At 36.0% G+C, this 19,779-nt stretch overlaps 1 protein-coding gene across 1 annotated transcript in view; it reads left to right on the top strand.

Moving 5' to 3' along the window:
- LOC133577858 (metal transporter CNNM4) overlaps positions 1–18,956 on the top strand; it is a 152,972-nt gene extending 134,016 nt beyond the window's left edge. Inside the window, exons 6-7 of the mRNA XM_061931938.1 lie at positions 5,173–5,354; positions 18,248–18,956. Of these exons, the coding sequence (XP_061787922.1) occupies positions 5,173–5,354; positions 18,248–18,511 (446 nt within the window). The 3' untranslated portion in view covers positions 18,512–18,956. The remainder of the gene's footprint in view (positions 1–5,172; positions 5,355–18,247) is intronic.
- Positions 18,957–19,779: the final 823 nt, after the last annotated feature.

Consider the following 19,779-nt stretch of genomic DNA (forward strand, 5'->3'; position numbering starts at 1 on the left):
TTGGATGTTGTTGAACCATTTGATTACTGCTGCTGTATTTCTCCATTGGTTGAGTGGTGTTTTGTCCTTGATTTTTGTGTTGACTCTGTCCAGGATTATTTTGCTGATTTTTCCTATTTCAGATTTAGTTGGGTTTATTAGTCGGCATGTTGGGTTATTTGCGAAGTTGGGTTTGTGATCCTTCAATGTGATGAAGGCTTCCTTGTTGGCCAGCCTGTACCCACCCACTCTGTGCCCTATATAAACCATGGTATGCGAATGCTCCCATTAAAATCTCCTGACGATTGAGGGTACCCCCCTCATGAAACAGGCCTGTAGAGATGAAATAGTCTTATGATTTTTTTTCCCCACACATACATATATTGCGCTCTACTACGGTATCGAGCACTATTTTTCGGATAACCTTATTAAGACATATATATATATATATATATATATTTATATAGCTAGAATTCACTGAAAGTCAAGTATTTCTTATATATATATATATATTAACCACGCCCACAACCACGCCCCCGCCCCACCCCCGACCATGCCCCCGCCCCCACCCCCCACCTCCCGAAATCGGAGGTCTCAAGGTTGGCAAGTATGACCTAACCACTAACCCTAACCCTAAATGCTGACAGTCCAGGTTTAGCTCCGTTTCATTGGCTAACGTTGAAGTTGACGTGTCCCAGGTAAAACTGTTTCCTATGACTCACTGAGGCCCCCTGCTGGAAGACTCACGCTGAGCGGTAATAAGTCATCATCCTGTGTGTGGCGTGTTCTGCTCCTGCCTGTTTGCTTGTCAGCATGCCCACTAGATGACACTCTAGGTTGTTAGTCATGGACGTTTGGCTTTCAGCCCACCTGGAAAATTACCACAGAGGCCTCCAGGCCATCTTGAAAGGGAGAAATGAATATTTGTGACTAATTGTGTGACAGACATCACCAGAGATGTAGTCAGTTTGTTTTTCACGTCTTCCAATCATATGAATGAAACAAATTGTGTGACAGACATCACCAGAAGCTTAGTCACTGTTTGTTTTTCACGTCTTCCAAAAATTGTAACCCAACAAATGAACTAGAAAATGTTGTTTTCGACATTTTTACGTAATTAAATCCATCGTGTTTCATTAATTTAATTCAAATATTGATGACTATAATGGCTTCAATTTATTACAACAGTATAAAGTAGTTAAATGCACTCCATAGGAAAAAAAAAAAAAATAATAATAGTAATATTTATTTATTTTCTATAATGCGTCGTTATGGGTAAGTGGTTATGAACTCCTCTAAAATTATTTTTTAATTTGTTGGTATTAATTCATCAACCTTTATTTATATATATAAAGCAACCCTCATGCTGTTTCCCTTAAAAGATAATATGATGATAACATGTATGTATCTATATATATATATATATATATATATATATATATATATATATATATATATATACATATATATACAGGTAAAAGCCAGTAAATTAGAATATTTTGAAAAACTTGATTTATTTCAGTAATTGCATTCAAAAGGTGTAACTTGTACATTATATTTATTCATTGCACACAGACTGATGCATTCAAATGTTTATTTCATTTAATTTTGATGATTTGAAGTGGCAACAAATGAAAATCCAAAATTCCGTGTGTCACAAAATTAGAATATTACTTAAGGCTAATACAAAAAAGGGATTTTTAGAAATGTTGGCCAACTGAAAAGTATGAAAATGAAAAATATGAGCATGTACAATACTCAATACTTGGTTGGAGCTCCTTTTGCCTCAATTACTGCGTTAATGCGGCGTGGCATGGAGTCGATGAGTTTCTGGCACTGCTCAGGTGTTATGAGAGCCCAGGTTGCTCTGATAGTGGCCTTCAACTCTTCTGCGTTTTTGGGTCTGGCATTCTGCATCTTCCTTTTCACAATACCCCACAGATTTTCTATGGGGCTATGGTCAGGGGAGTTGGCGGGCCAATTTAGAACAGAAATACCATGGTCCGTAAACCAGGCACGGGTAGATTTTGCGCTGTGTGCAGGCGCCAAGTCCTGTTGGAACTTGAAATCTCCATCTCCATAGAGCAGGTCAGCAGCAGGAAGCATGAAGTGCTCTAAAACTTGCTGGTAGACGGCTGCGTTGACCCTGGATCTCAGGAAACAGAGTGGACCGACACCAGCAGATGACATGGCACCCCAAACCATCACTGATGGTGGAAACTTTACACTAGACTTCAGGCAACGTGGATCTTGTGCCTCTCCTGTCTTCCTCCAGACTCTGGGACCTCGATTTCCAAAGGAAATGCAAAATTTGCATGGTTGGGTGATGGTTTGGGGTGCCATGTCATCTGCTGGTGTCGGTCCACTCTGTTTCCTGAGATCCAGGGTCAACGCAGCCGTCTACCAGCAAGTTTTAGAGCACTTCATGCTTCCTGCTGCTGACCTGCTCTATGGAGATGGAGATTTCAAGTTCCAACAGGACTTGGCGCCTGCACACAGCGCAAAATCTACCCGTGCCTGGTTTACGGACCATGGTATTTCTGTTCTAAATTGGCCCGCCAACTCCCCTGACCTTAGCCCCATAGAAAATCTGTGGGGTATTGTGAAAAGGAAGATGCAGAATGCCAGACCCAAAAACGCAGAAGAGTTGAAGGCCACTATCAGAGCAACCTGGGCTCTCATAACACCTGAGCAGTGCCAGAAACTCATGGACTCCATGCCACGCCGCATTAACGCAGTAATTGAGGCAAAAGGAGCTCCAACCAAGTATTGAGTATTGTACATGCTCATATTTTTCATTTTCATACTTTTCAGTTGGCCAACATTTCTAAAAATCCCTTTTTTGTATTAGCCTTAAGTAATATTCTAATTTTGTGACACACGGAATTTTGGATTTTCATTTGTTGCCACTTCAAATCATCAAAATTAAATGAAATAAACATTTGAATGCATCAGTCTGTGTGCAATGAATAAATATAATGTACAAGTTACACCTTTTGAATGCAATTACTGAAATAAATCAAGTTTTTCAAAATATTCTAATTTACTGGCTTTTACCTGTGTGTGTATATATATATATATATATATATATATATATATATGTATATATATGTATATATATGTATTATTTAATAAGTATTTATTTAAGTATCAAAAATATTAATTTACTCACGTGCAGTTTAACGACTTTGAAAGAGAATTTGACAACAAAATGTTGATAAAATGTACAGTCCAGAATTGTATTGTTTATTACAACCATAGTATTTGCATAAGTCTTTTATTTTTTTTATTAACCTCTATTCAAAAAGTAAGTAATAATTATCTTCAATACAGTTAAATGATTTTCAAAAAGAACTTGATAATAAACTAAAAGTGAATTATACAAACACTAAATGTATAAATTAAAATAATAATAATAGTAACAATAATACATTTTTTTTCAAATACTTACATTTATAGTATTCCTGTTTCTTGTTTTTATGACATAAATATTTTATTGACTTTTATCTAATACATTTTTTTTTTAAGTAGGATTATTTTTTCTCCCAGATACAATAATTGAAAAAAATATTTAATTGAAACACAAACCTACAGAAAAAAATGTGTTTGCAACTAAATAAGATAAATTAAAAAAAATTCCTTTGAAAAACATATTTTTAATTGAATTTTTTGGAGTGTGTTGAAACCACCAGAGAAGAAGAAGCTGCTTTTTGCTCCTGATATTTCTCAATAATAATGCATTTGTAGTCTTTTATTGCTGTGCATGTCACTGACCACAAGCATTGCATCACGCCCACTTGTGTGAATGGAATAACACAATCATTGCATCACTGCCATTTTGTGTGAATGGAATAACACAATCATTGCATCACTGCCACTTGTGTGAGTGGAATAACACAATCATTGCATCACTGCCACTTGTGTGAATGGAATAACACAATCATTGCATCACTGCCACTTGTGTGAGTGGAATAACACAATCATTGCATCACTGCCACTTGTGTGAATGGAATAACACAATCATTGCATCACTGCCACTTGTGTGAATGGAATAACACAATCATCGCATCACTGCCACTTGTGTGAATGGAATAACACTAGCATTGCATCACTGCCACTTGTGTGAATGGAATAACACAATCATCACATCACTGCCACTTTGTGTGAATGGAATAACACAATCACTGCATCACTGCCACTTGTGAGAATGGAATAACACAATCGTTGCATCACGTCCACTTGTGTGAATGGAATAACACAAGCATTGCATCACGTCCACTTGTGTGAATGGAATAACACAAGCATTGCATCACGTCTACTTGTGTGAATGGAATAACACAAGCATCGCATCACGTCCACTTGTGTGAACGGAATAACACAATCACTGCATCACTGCCACTTGTGTGAATGGAATAACACTAGCATTGCATCACTGACACTTGTGTGAATGGAATAACACAAGCATTGCATCACTGCCACTTGTGTGAATGGAATAACACAATCACTGCATCACTGCCGCTTGTGTGAATGGAATAACACTAGCATTGCATCACTGACACTTGTGTGAATGGAATAACACAAGCATTGCATCACTGCCACTTGTGTGAATGGAATAACACAATCATTGCATCACTGCCACTTGTGTGAATGGAATAACACTAGCATTGCATCACGTCTACTTGTGTGAATGGAATAACACAATCATTGCATCACGTCCACTTGTGTGAATGGAATAACACAATCATTGCGTCACTGCCACTTTGTGTGAATTGAATAACACAAGCATTGCATCACGTCCACTTGTGTGAATGGAATAACACAATCATTGCATCACTCCCACTTGTGTGAATGGAATAACACTAGCATTGCATTACGCCCACTTGTGTGAATGGAATAACACAAGCATTGCATCACGTCCACTTGTGTGAATGGAATAACACAATCATTGCATCACTGTCACTTTGTGTGAATGGAATAACACAATCACTGCATCACTGCCACTTGTGTGAATGGAATAACACAATCATTGCATCACTGCCACTTGTGTGAATGGAATAACACAAGCATTGCATCACGCCCACTTGTGTGAGTGGAATAACACTAGCATTGCATCACGTCCACTTGTGTGAATGGAATAACACAATCATTGCATCACCTCTGCCCTCTGTCTCCTTTGTGCGTGCACACCTGCAGATTTCCGCTCGCCGTCACACCTCAGCGGCCTGAACCGCACGTCCTCGCTGAGCGGCGCCGACCGCACCGAGTCGCTGTCGGTCAGCGGCAGCAACAATCAGCTCAACTGCAGCGTCACCTTGACACAGCAGTACATACCCGACTTCTACGTGCGCGCCCTCACCGACCTGCAGTACGTCAAGGTACGTCACACCTGCAGTACGTCAAGGTACGTCACACCTGCAGTACGTCAAGGTACGTCAAGTACGTCAAGGTACGTGACACCTGCAGTACGTCAAGGTACGTCACACCTGCAGTACGTCAAGGTACGTCACACCTGGGGTGCCAAGGGGAAGACCTCCGCCAGGGCCCAACAATCAGGAGGAAGGATACTGTTCCACTCCTGTCCTGTAGGTGGCAGTATGTTCCCAGTAGGTCCCAAAAACAGCACAACTCAAATGTCACATAGAGGATCTTTGACAGGCGTTTTTTAAATGCATATTTCTAAAAACAGCAAAATTCTCCTATCATAGAGGATCTTTGACTAATATTTTTTAGTCGAGTGCTCCTGTCAAATAGAGGTTTTGTGACTAGTTTGTAGTAGTTCCCAAAAACAGCACAACTCAAATATCATATAGAGGATCTTTGACTAGCATTTTTGAAGTGCATTCCTAAAAACAGCAAAATTCTCCTATCATAGAGGATCTTTGACTAATATTTTTTAGTCGAGTGCTCCTGTCATTTTAGAGGTTTTGTGACTAGTTTGTAGTAGGTCTTAAAAACAGCACATCTGAAATGTCGTATAGAAGATCTTTGACAAGCGTTTTTTAAATGCATGTTCCTAAAAACAGCAAAATTCTTCTATCATAGAGGATCTTTGACTAATATTTTTTAGTTGAGTGCTCCTGTCATTTTAGAGGTTTTGTGACTAGTTTGTAGTAGGTCCCAAAAACAGCACAACTCAAATATATAGAGGATCTTTGACTAGCATTTTTGAAGTGCATTTCTTAAAACAGCAACATTTTCCTATCATAGAGGATCTTTGACTAATATTTTTTAGTCGAGCGCTCCTGTCAAATAGAGGTTTTGTGACTAGTTAGTAGTAGGTCCCAAAAACAGCACAACTCAAATGTCATATAGAAGATCTTTGACAAGCGTTTTTTAAATGCATATTCCTAAAAATAAGCAAAACTCTCCTCTCACAGAGGATCTTTGACTAATATTTTTTAGTCAAGTGCTCCTGTCAAATAGAGGTTTTGTGACTAGTTAGTAGTAGGTCCCAAAAACAGCACAACTGAAATGTCATATAGAGGATCTTTGACTAGAATTTTTGAAGTGCATTCCTAAAAACAGCAACATTCTCCTAACATAGAGGATCTTTGACTAATATTTTTTAGTCGAGTGCTCCTGTCATTTAGAGGTTTTGTGACTAGTTTGTAGTAGGTCCCAAAAACAGCACAACTCAAATAATCATATAGAGGATCTTTGACTAACATTTTTGAAGTGCATTCCTAAAAACAGCAAAATTAGAGGATCTTTGACTAATATTTTTTATTCAAATGTTCCTGTCATTTAGAGGTTTTGTGACTAGTTTGTAGTAGGTCCCAAAAACAGCACAACTCAAATGTCATATAGAGGATCTTTGACAGGCGTTTTTTTAAAATGCATATTCCTGAAAACAGCAAAATTCTTCTATCATAGAGGATCTTTGACTAATATTTTTTAGTTGAGTGCTCCTGTCATTTTAGAGGTTTTGTGACTAGTTTGTAGTAGGTCTTAAAAACAGCACATCTGAAATGTCGTATAGAAGATCTTTGACAAGCGTTTTTTAAATGCATGTTCCTAAAAACAGCAAAATTCTTCTATCATAGAGGATCTTTGACTAATATTTTTTAGTCAAGTGCTCCTGTCATTTAGAGGTTTTGTGACTAGTTTGTTGTAGGTCCCAATAACAGCACAACTCAAATATATAGAGGATCTTTGACTAGCATTTTTGAAGTGCATTCCTAAAAACAGCAAAATTCTCGTATCATAGAGGATCTTTGACTAATATTTTTTAGTCAAGTGCTCCTGTCATTTAGAGGTTTTGTGACTAGTTTGTTGTAGGTCCCAAAAACAGCACAACTCAAATGTCATATAGAGGATCTTTGACTAGCATTTTTGAAGTGCATTCCTAAAAACAGCAACATTCTCCTATCATAGAGGATCTTTGACTAATATTTTTTTAGTTGAGTGCTCCTGTCATTTTAGAGGTTTTGTGACTAGTTTGTAGTAGGTCTTAAAAACAGCACATCTGAAATGTCGTATAGAAGATCTTTGACAAGCGTTTTTTAAATGCATGTTCCTAAAAACAGCAAAATTCTTCTATCATAGAGGATCTTTGACTAATATTTTTTAGTTGAGTGCTCCTGTCATTTTAGAGAATTTGTGACTAGTTTGTAGTAGGTCCCAAAAACAGCACAACTCAAATATATAGAGGATCTTTGACTAGCATTTTTGAAGTGTATTTCTTAAAACAGCAAAATTCTCCTATCATAGAGGATCTTTGACTAATATTTTTTAGTTGAGTGCTCCTGTCACATAGAGGTTTTGTAACTAGTTTGAAGTAGGTCCCAAAAACAGCACAACTCAAATGTCATATAGAGGATCTTTAAAAAGCGTTTTTAAATGCTTAGTATTAAAAAACAGCCACATTTTCCGATCATAGAGGATCTTTGACTAATATTTTTTAGTCGAGTGGTCCTGTCTTTTAGAGGTTTTGTGACTAGTTTGTGGTAGGTCCCAAAAACAGCACAACTCAAATGTCATATAGAGGATCTTTGACAGGCGTTTTTTAAATGCATATTCTTAAAAACAGCAAAATTCTCCTCTCACTGAGGATCTTTGACTAATATTTTTTTGTCAAGTGCTCCTGTCATTTTAGAGGTTTTGTGACTAGTTTGTAGTAGGTCTTAAAAACAGCACAACTGAAATGTCATATAGAAGATCTTTGACAAGCGTTTTTTAAATGCATATCCCAAAAAACAGCTAAATTCTCCTCTCACAGAGGATCTTTGACTAATATTTTTTAGTCGAGTGCTCCTGTCAAATAGAGGTTTTGTGACTAGTTTATAGTAGGTCCCAAAAACAGCACAACTCAAATATCTAATAGAGGATCTTTGACTAGCATTTTTGAAGTGCATTCCTAAAAACAGCAACATTCTCCTATCATAGAGGATCTTTGACTAATATTTTTTATTCAAATGCTCCTGTCATTTAGAGGTTTTGTGACTAGTTTGTAGTAGGTCTTAAAAACAGCACAACTGAAATGTCATATAGAAGATCTTTGACAAGCGTTTTTTAAATGCATATTCCTAAAAACAGCAAAATTCTCCTATCACAGAGGATCTTTGACTAATATTTTTTTAGTCGAGTGCTCCTGTCAAATAGAGGTTTTGTGACTAGTTAGTAGTAGGTCCCAAAAACAGCACAACTCAAATGTCATATAGAAGATCTTTTACAAGCGTTTTTTAAATGCATATTCCTAAAAATAAGCAAAATTCTCCTATCACAGAGGATCTTTGACTAATATTTTTTTAGTCGAGTGCTCCTGTCAAATAGAGGTTTTGTGACTAATTTATAGTAGGTCCCAAAAACAGCACAACTCAAATATCATATAGAGGATCTTTGACTAGCATTTTTGAAGTGCATTCCTAAAAACAGCAACATTCTCCTCTCCCAGAGGATCTTTGACTAATATTTTTAGTCAAGTGCTTCTGTCATTTTAGAGGTTTTGTGACTAGTTTGTAGTAGGTCTTAAAAACAGCACAACTGAAATGTCATATAGAAGATCTTTGACAAGCGTTTTTTAAATGCATGTTCCTAAAAACAGCAAAATTCTTCTATCATAGAGGATCTTTGACTAATATTTTTTAATCGAGTGCTCCTCTCAAATAGAGGTTTTGTGACTAATTTATAGTAGGTCCCAAAAACAGCACAACTTAAATATTATAAAGAGGATCTTTGACTTGCATTTTTGAAGTGCATTCCTAAAAACAGCAAAATTCTCCTATCATAGAGGATCTTTGACTAATATTTTTTTAGTCGAGTGCTCCTGTCAAATAGAGGTTTTGTGACTAGTTAGTAGTAGGTCCCAAAAACAGCACAACTCAAATGTCATATAGAGGATCTTTGACAGGCGTTTTTTTAAATGCATATTCCTAAAAACAGCAAAATTCTTCTATCATAGAGGATCTTGGACTAATGTTTTTTAGTTGAGTGCTCCTGTCATTTTAGAGGTTCTGTGACTAGTTTGTAGTAGGTCCCAAAAACAGCACAACTCAAATGTCATATAGAGGATCTTTGACAGGCGTTTTTTTTAAATGCATATTCCTGAAAACAGCAAAATTCTTCTATCATAGAGGATCTTTGACTAATATTTTTTAGTTGAGTGCTCCTGTCATTTTAGAGGTTTTGTGACTAGTTTGTAGTAGGTCCCAAAAACAGCACAAGTCAAATATCATATAGAGGATCTTTGACTAACATTTTTGAAGTGCATTCCTAAAAACAGCAAAATTAGAGGATCTTTGACTAATATTTTTTATTCAAATGCTCCTGTCATTTAGAGGTTTTGTGACTAGTTTGTAGTAGGTCCCAAAAACAGCACAACTCAAATGTCATATAGAGGATCTTTGACAGGCGTTTTTTAAATGCATATTCCCAAAAAACAGCAAAATTCTCCTCTCACAGAGGATCTTTGACTAATATTTTTTAGTCGAGTGCTCCTGTCAAATAGAGGTTTTGTGACTAGTTTGTAGTAGGTCCCAAAAACAGCACAACTCAAATATCATATAGAGGATCTTTGACTAACATTTTTGAAGTGCATTCCTAAAAACAGCAAAATTAGAGGATCTTTGACTAATATTTTTTATTCAAATGTTCCTGTCATTTAGAGGTTTTGTGACTAGTTTGTAGTAGGTCCCAAAAACAGCACAACTCAAATGTCATATAGAGGATCTTTGACAGGCGTTTTTTTTAAATGCATATTCCTGAAAACAGCAAAATTCTTCTATCATAGAGGATCTTTGACTAATATTTTTTAGTCAAGTGCTCCTGTCATTTTAGAGGTTTTGTGACTAGTTTGTAGTAGGTCTTAAAAACAGCACAACTGAAATGTCATATAGAGGATCTTTGACAGGCGTTTTTTAAATGCATATTCCTAAAAACAACAAAATTCTTCTATCATAGAGGATCTTTGACTAATATTTTATAGTTGAGTGCTCCTGTCATTTTAGAGGTTTTGTGACTAGTTTGTAGTAGGTCCCAAAAACAGCACAACTCAAATATATAGAGGATCTTTGACTAGCATTTTTGAAGTGCATTTCTTAAAACAGCAAAATTCTCCTATCATAGAGGATCTTTGACTAATATTGTTTAGTTGAGTGCTCCTGTCATTGTAGAGGTTTTGTGACTAGTTTGTAGTAGGTCTTAAAAACAGCACATCTGAAATGTCGTATAGAAGATCTTTGACAAGCGTTTTTTAAATGCATGTTCCTAAAAACAGCAAAATTCTTCTATCATAGAGGATCTTTGACTAATATTTTTTAGTTGAGTGCTCCTGTCATTTTAGAGGTTTTGTGACTAGTTTGTAGTAGGTCCCAAAAACAGCACAACTTAAATATTATAAGGAGGATCTTTGACTTGCATTTTTGAAGTGCATTCCTAAAAACAGCAAAATTAGAGGATCTTTGACTAATATTTTTTATTCAAATGCTCCTGTCATTTAGAGGTTTTGTGACTAGTTTGTAGTAGGTCCCAAAAACAGCACAACTCAAATGTCATATAGAGGATCTTTGACAGGCGTTTTTTTTAAATGCATATTCCTGAAAACAGCAAAATTCTTCTATCATAGAGGATCTTTGACTAATATTTTTTAGTTGAGTGCTCCTGTCATTTTAGAGGTTTTGTGACTAGTTTGTAGTAGGTCCCAAAAACAGCACAAGTCAAATATCATATAGAGGATCTTTGACTAACATTTTTGAAGTGCATTCCTAAAAACAGCAAAATTAGAGGATCTTTGACTAATATTTTTTATTCAAATGCTCCTGTCATTTAGAGGTTTTGTGACTAGTTTGTAGTAGGTCCCAAAAACAGCACAACTCAAATGTCATATAGAGGATCTTTGACAGGCGTTTTTTTTAAATGCATATTCCTGAAAACAGCAAAATTCTTCTATCATAGAGGATCTTTGACTAATATTTTTTAGTCGAGTGCTCCTGTCATTTAGAGGTTTTGTGACTAGTTTGTAGTAGGTCCCAAAAACAGCACAACTCAAATGTCATATAGAGGATCTTTGACAGGCGTTTTTTTAAATGCATATTCCTAAAAACAGCAAAATTCTTCTATCATAGAGGATCTTTGACTAATATTTTTTTGTCAAGTGCTCCTGTCATTTAGAGATTTTGTGACTAGTTTGTAGTAGGTCTTAAAAACAGCACAACTGAAATGTCGTATAGAAGATCTTTGACAAGCGTTTTTTTAAATGCATATTCTTAAAAACAGCAAAATTCTCCTCTCCCAGAGGATCTTTGACTAATATTTTTTAGTCGAGTGCTCCTGTCAAATAGAGGTTTTGTGACTAGTTTGTAGTAGGTCCCAAAAACAGCACAACTCAAATATATAGAGGATCTTTGACTAGCATTTTTGAAGTGCATTTCTTAAAACAGCAAAACTCTCCTATCATAGAGGATCTTTGACTAATATTTTTTATTCAAATGCTCCTGTCATTTAGAGGTTTTGTGACTAGTTTGTAGTAGGTCCCAAAAACAGCACAACTCAAATGTCATATAGAGGATCTTTGACAGGCGTTTTTTTAAATGCATATTCCTAAAAACAGCAAAATTCTTCTATCATAGAGGATCTTTGACTAATATTTTTTTGTCAAGTGCTCCTGTCATTTAGAGATTTTGTGACTAGTTTGTAGTAGGTCTTAAAAACAGCACAACTGAAATGTCGTATAGAAGATCTTTGACAAGCGTTTTTTTAAATGCATATTCTTAAAAACAGCAAAATTCTCCTCTCCCAGAGGATCTTTGACTAATATTTTTTAGTCGAGTGCTCCTGTCAAATAGAGGTTTTGTGACTAGTTTGTAGTAGGTCCCAAAAACAGCACAACTCAAATATATAGAGGATCTTTGACTAGCATTTTTGAAGTGCATTTCTTAAAACAGCAAAATTCTCCTATCATAGAGGATCTTTGACTAATATTTTTTATTCAAATGCTCCTGTCATTTAGAGGTTTTGTGACTAGTTTGTAGTAGGTCCCAAAAACAGCACAACTCAAATGTCATATAGAGGATCTTTGACAGGCGTTTTTTTAAATGCATATTCCTAAAAACAGCAAAATTCTTCTATCATAGAGGATCTTTGACTAATATTTTTTAGTCAAGTGCTCCTGTCATTTAGAGATTTTGTGACTAGTTTGTAGTAGGTCTTAAAAACAGCACAACTGAAATGTCGTATAGAAGATCTTTGACAAGCGTTTTTTTAAATGCATATTCTTAAAAACAGCAAAATTCTCCTCTCCCAGAGGATCTTTGACTAATATTTTTTAGTCGAGTGCTCCTGTCAAATAGAGGTTTTGTGACTAGTTTGTAGTAGGTCCCAAAAACAGCACAACTCAAATATATAGAGGATCTTTGACTAGCATTTTTGAAGTGCATTTCTTAAAACAGCAAAATTCTCCTATCATAGAGGATCTTTGACTAATATTTTTTAGTTGAGTGCTCCTGTCATTTAGAGGTTTTGTGACTAGTTTGTAGTAGGTCTTAAAAACAGCACAACTGAAATGTCATATAGAAGATCTTTGACAAGCGTTTTTAAATGCATATTCCTAAAAACAGCAAAATTCTTCTATCATAGAGGATCTTTGACTAATATTTTTTAGTCGAGTGCTCCTGTCATTTTAGAGGTTTTGTGACTAGTTTGTAGTAGGTCTTAAAAACAGCACATCTGAAATGTCGTATAGAAGATCTTTGACAAGCGTTTTTTAAATGCATGTTCCTAAAAACAGCAAAATTCTTCTATCATAGAGGATCTTTGACTAATATTTTTTAGTCGAGTGCTCCTGTCAAATAGAGGTTTTGTGACTAGTTTGTAGTAGGTCTTAAAAACAGCACAACTCAAATGTCATATAGAGGATCTTTGACTAACATTTTTGAAGTGCATTCCTAAGAACAGCAAAATTAGAGGATCTTTGACTAATATTTTTTATTCAAATGTTCCTGTCATTTAGAGGTTTTGTGACTAGTTTGTAGTAGGTCCCAAAAACAGCACAACTCAAATGTCATATAGAGGATCTTTGACAGGCGTTTTTTTTAAATGCATATTCCTGAAAACAGCAAAATTCTTCTATCATAGAGGATCTTTGACTAATATTTTTTAGTTGAGTGCTCCTGTCATTTTAGAGGTTTTGTGACTAGTTTGTAGTAGGTCTTAAAAACAGCACAACTGAAATGTCGTATAGAAGATAATTGACAGGCGTTTTTTAAATGCATATTCCTAAAAACAACAAAATTCTCCTATCATAGAGGAGCTTTGACTATTATTTTTTAGGTGAGTGCTCCTGTCAAATAGAGGTTTTGTGACTAGTTTGTAGTAGGTCTCAAAAACAGCACAACTCAAATGTCATATAGAGGATCTTTGACTAGCATTTTTGAAGTGCATTCCTAAAAACAGCAAAATTCTCCTATCATAGAGGATCTTTGACTAATATTTTTTAGTCAAGTGCTCCTGTCATTTTGGAGGTTTTGTGACTAGTTTGTAGTAGGTCTTAAAAACAGCACAACTGAAATGTCATATAGAAGATCTTTGACAAGCGTTTTTTAAATGCATATTCCTAAAAACAGCAAAATTCTTCTATCATAGAGGATCTTTGACTAATATTTTTTAGTTGAGTGCTCCTGTCATTTAGAGGTTTTGTGACTAGTTTGTAGTAGGTCCCAAAAACAGCACAACTCAAATGTCATATAGAGGATCTTTGACTAGCATTTTTGAAGTGCATTCCTAAAAACAGCAACATTCTTGTATCATAGAGGATCTTTGACTAATATTTTTAGTCAAGTGCTTATGTAATTTAGAGGTTTTGTGACTAGTTTGTAGTATAGTCTCAAAAACAGCACAACTCAAATGTCATATAGAGGATCTTTGACAAGCGTTTTTTAAATGCATATTCCTAAAAACAGCTAAATTCTCCTCTCACAGAGGATCTTTGACTAATATTTTTTAGTCGAGTGCTCCTGTCAAATAGAGGTTTTGTGACTAGTTAGTAGTAGGTCCCAAAAACAGCACAACTCAAATAATCATATAGAGGATCTTTGACTAGCATTTTTGAAGTGCATTCCTAAAAACAGCAAAATTCTCCTATCATAGAGGATCTTTGACTAATATTTTTTAGTCAAGTGCTCCTGTCATTTAGAGGTTTTGTGACTAGTTTGTAGTAGGTCTTAAAAACAGCACAACTCAAATGTCATATAGAGGATCTTTGACAGGCGTTTTTTTTAAATGCATATTCCTGAAAACAGCAAAATTCTTCTATCATAGAGGATCTTTGACTAATATTTTTTAGTTGAGTGCTCCTGTCATTTTAGAGGTTTTGTGACTAGTTTGTAGTAGGTCCCAAAAACAGCACAACTCAAATAATCATATAGAGGATCTTTGACTAACATTTTTGAAGTGCATTCCTAAAAACAGCAAAATTAGAGGATCTTTGACTAATATTTTTTATTCAAATGTTCCTGTCATTTAGAGGTTTTGTGACTAGTTTGTAGTAGGTCCCAAAAACAGCACAACTCAAATGTCATATAGAGGATCTTTGACAGGCGTTTTTTTTAAATGCATATTCCTAAAAACAGCAACATTCTTCTATCATAGAGGATCTTTGACTAATATTTTTTAGTTGAGTGCTCCTGTCATATAGAGGTTTTGTGACTAGTTTGTAGTAGGTCTCAAAAACAGCACAACTCAAATGTCATATAGAGGATCTTTGACTAACATTTTTGAAGTGCATTCCTAAAAACAGCAAAATTAGAGGATCTTTGACTAATATTTTTTATTCAAATGCTCCTGTCAAATAGAGGTTTTGTGACTAGTTTGTAGTAGGTCCCAAAAACAGCACAACTGAAATGTCATATAGAGGATCTTTGACAGGCGTTTTTTTAAATGCATATTCCTAAAAACAGCAACATTCTTCTATCATAGAGGATCTTTGACTAATATTTTTTAGTTGAGTGCTCCTGTCATTTTAGAGGTTTTGTGACTAGTTTGTAGTAGGTCTTAAAAACAGCACAACTGAAATGTCGTATAGAAGATAATTGACAAGCATTTTTTAAATGCATATTCCTAAAAACAGCAAAATTCTTCTATCATAGAGGATCTTTGACTAATATTTTTTAATCGAGTGCTCCTCTCAAATAGAGGTTTTGTGACTAATTTATAGTAGGTCCCAAAAACAGCACAACTTAAATATTATAAAGAGGATCTTTGACTTGCATTTTTGAAGTGCATTCCTAAAAACAGCAAAATTCTCCTATCATAGAGGATCTTTGACTAATATTTTTTAGTCAAGTGCTCCTGTCATTTAGAGGTTTTGTGACTAGTTTGTAGTAGGTCTTAAAAACAGCACAACTGAAATGTCGTATAGAAGATCTTTGACAGGCGTTTTTTAAATGCATATTCCTAAAAACAACAAAATTCTTCTATCATAGAGGATCTTTGACTAATATTTTTTAGTCAAGTGCTCCTGTCATTTTAGAGGTTTTGTAACTAGTTTGTAGTAGGTCCCAAAAACAGCACAACTCAAATGTCATATAGAGGATCTTTGACTAACATTTTTTAAGTGCATTCCTAAAAACAGCAAAATTAGAGGATCTTTGACTAATATTTTTTATTCAAATGCTCCTGTCATTTAGAGGTTTTGTGACTAGTTTGTAGTAGGTCCCAAAAACAGCGCAACTCAAATGTCATATAGAGGATCTTTGACAGGCGTTTTTTTAAATGCATATTCCTAAAAACAGCAAAATTCTTCTATCATAGAGGGTCTTTGACTAATATTTTTTAGTTGAGTGCTCCTGTCATTTTAGAGGTTTTGTGACTAGTTTGTAGTAGGTCCCAAAAACAGCACAACTCAAATGTCATATAGAGGATCTTTGACTAACATTTTTTAAGTGCATTCCTAAAAACAGCAAAATTAGAGGATCTTTGACTAATATTTTTTATTCAAATGCTCCTGTCATTTAGAGGTTTTGTGACTAGTTTGTAGTAGGTCCCAAAAACAGCGCAACTCAAATGTCATATAGAGGATCTTTGACAGGCGTTTTTTTAAATGCATATTCCTAAAAACAGCAAAATTCTTCTATCATAGAGGGTCTTTGACTAATATTTTTTAGTTGAGTGCTCCTGTCATTTTAGAGGTTTTGTGACTAGTTTGTAGTAGGTCTTAAAAACAGCACAACTGAAATGTCGTATAGAAGATAATTGACAAGCGTTTTTTAAATGCATATTCCTAAAAATAAGCAAAACTCTCCTCTCACAGAGGATCTTTGACTAATATTTTTTTGTCAAGTGCTCCTGTCATTTTATAGGTTTTGTGACTAGTTTGTAGTAGGTCTTAAAAACAGCACAACTGAAATGTCATATAGAAGATCTTTGACAAGCGTTTTTTAAATGCATATTCCTAAAAACAGCAAAATTCTCCTCTCACAGAGGATCTTTGACTAATATTTTTTAGTCGAGTGCTCCTGTCATTTTAGAGGTTTTGTGACTAGTTTGTAGTAGGTCCCAAAAACGGCACAACTCAAATATATAGAGGATCTTTGACTAGCATTTTTGAAGTGCATTTCTTAAAACAGCAAAATTCTCCTATCATAGAGGATCTTTGACTAATATTTTTTAGTCGAGTGCTCCTGTCATTTAGAGGTTTTGTGACTAGTTTGTAGTAGGTCTTAAAAACAGCACAACTGAAATGTCGTATAGAAGATCTTTGACAAGCGTTTTTTAAATGCATATTCCTAAAAACAGCAAAATTCTCCTCTCACAGAGGAGCTTTGACTATTATTTTTTAGGTGAGTGCTCCTGTCAAATAGAGGTTTTGTGACTAGTTAGTAGTAGGTCCCAAAAACAGCACAACTCAAATGTCATATAGAGGATCTTTGACTAGCATTTTTGAAGTGCATTCCTAAAAACAGCAAAATTCTCCTATCACAGAGGATCTTTGACTAATATTTTTTAGTCAAGTGCTCCTGTCATTTAGAGGTTTTGTGACTAGTTTGTAGTAGGTCCCAAAAACAGCACAACTCAAATGTCATATAGAGGATCTTTGACAGGCGTTTTTTTAAATGCATATTCCTAAAAACAGCGAAATTCTTCTATCATAGAGGATCTTTGACTAATATTTTTTAGTCGAGTGGTCCTGTCTTTTAGAGGTTTTGTGACTAGTTTGTAGTAGGTCCCAAAAACAGCACAACTCAAATGTCATATAGAGGATCTTTGACAGGCGTTTTTGAAGTGTATATTCCTAAAAACAGCAAGATTTTCCTCGCATAGAGGATCTTTGAGTAACTTAATGTGTTGTCAAAAACAGCAGATATCTCCTGTGTTATGTGGGGTGTGACGCGTGTCCTGAAGGAAGGAACTGACTCACTGTTCTGTATTAAATATGAAAGTATTGGTTGGTAATAGCATGACTCAGTGTTCTGTATTAAATATGAAAGTATTGGTTGGTAATAGCATGACTCGCTATTCTGTATTAAATATGAAAGTATTGGTTGGTAATAGCATGACTCAGTGTTCTGTATTAAATATGAAAGTATTGGTTGGTAATAGCATGACTCACTGTTCTGTATTAAATATGAAAGTATTGGTTGGTAATAGCATGACTCACTGTTCTGTATTAAATATGAAAGTATTGGTTGGTAATAGCATGACTCGCTATTCTGTATTAAATATGAAAGTATTGGTTGGTAATAGCATGACTCGCTATTCTGTATTAAATATGAAAGTATTGGTTGGTAATAACAGCATGAAAAGTAGTCAATGCCAGACTAACATTTGACGTCTTCAGATCACACGCTCGCAGTACCAGAACGGCCTGATGGCGTCCCGCCTGGAAAGCACGCCGCAGTCTCCCGAGAGCGTCCACCAACTGGCTGGCGTGGCCTTGAACACGCCCCCCGCCGCCGCCACCTCCAACAACGCCCTCAACGACCTTGGGGTGGACGCCACCATCACGGAGAACGGGCCCGACGAGACCACGCTGCTGCTCCTCAACGAGCAGAACTTGGCCCACGCCGCCAACAACCACAGCCAGCAGGAGAACAGCGTGTGAGGCTCCGCCCCCCCCCCGGCCTCGCCCCGACCCGCGCACGTTTGCACGCATGCACTACTATGATTGGATGTTTGCCGGGGAGGGGAGGAGTCTGTTTGTGTGACACGCCAAAGTGCACAAACCCCGCCTTCATTTATCCTCGGTTCCCTTCTTGGACCACTAAGCTCCTCCCCCTTAGAACCTCCCCCTCGCACGTCATGCCGCCTCTTCACTTTTCCCCGAACGACGAGACTCAGGAAGACTCCGCCCCCTCATCGCACATCGTCGTGTGTGTGTGTGGCCTAATGCTTCATGTTGTTTGCTGGCCCCGCCCACAAAATGGAAGCCCCGCCCAACTCGCCTCATCCGCACAGCTGGAGTCCAATCAAAAATTGTCCGATATTCCGTAGAGAGTTTTATTGTCGGCGACAATCAGTGCGATGATGAATGTAGCGTTTGTGTGTTTGTGCGTCACAGGAAGCAAAATATGTGCAGTTCGCTTTAAGAGATCGGAAACTTTATTTATTTGGTGCAAAGATTACGGGGCCACACTGCGGCGAAGAGTTGTTAGTCGCAATGTTACAAGAACAAATTCCCCATTTTCCAAGAGTAAAGTCGTAAAAATTGCGACGAAAAAAGTCACCATGTCAGGAGAATAACGTAAAAAAAGACGACTTTTAAGTAGTCGTAATACGTCATGAAAGTGACAAATCTACACGGAATATTTCACATCTATCGGATTATTGCGACAATGTTTTTATCGTAGAAACTACTTTGTTATCGGAAAAAAAATACTTTATCTCCGCAACTTTTTTCTCATAAAATGAATACTTCTCTCTTTGCAATATTAGCATCTCATTCTCATTTGTGCTTTTTCCTCGTTAAATTACGACTTTTTCCTCGTGAAGTTACAACTTTTCTTCTACAAAATGTCAACATAATACTCACCAGTACGTAATACGACATTGAAATATTACTCCAGTAAAGATGTCAATTTTTTTTTTGTAACATTTTTTTGTAACATTTTCGCAATAGTACGACACAAAATGGCAACTTTTCCATCGTAAAATTCCGATTATTTCAACTTGAATCCCGTTAAACGAATACTTCTGTCCTTGCAATATTAGCATCTCACTTTAACGTCATGAAAGTGACAAATCTACACGGAATATTTCACATTTATCGGATTATTGCTACAATGTTTTTATCGTAGAAGCTACTTTGTCATCGGGAAAAAAATACTTTATCTCCGCAACTTTTTTCTCATAAAATGAATACTTCTATCTTTG

The sequence above is a fragment of the Nerophis lumbriciformis genome, linkage group LG03, assembly GCF_033978685.3.
Source record: "Nerophis lumbriciformis linkage group LG03, RoL_Nlum_v2.1, whole genome shotgun sequence".
Lineage (NCBI taxonomy): Eukaryota > Metazoa > Chordata > Actinopteri > Syngnathiformes > Syngnathidae > Nerophis > Nerophis lumbriciformis.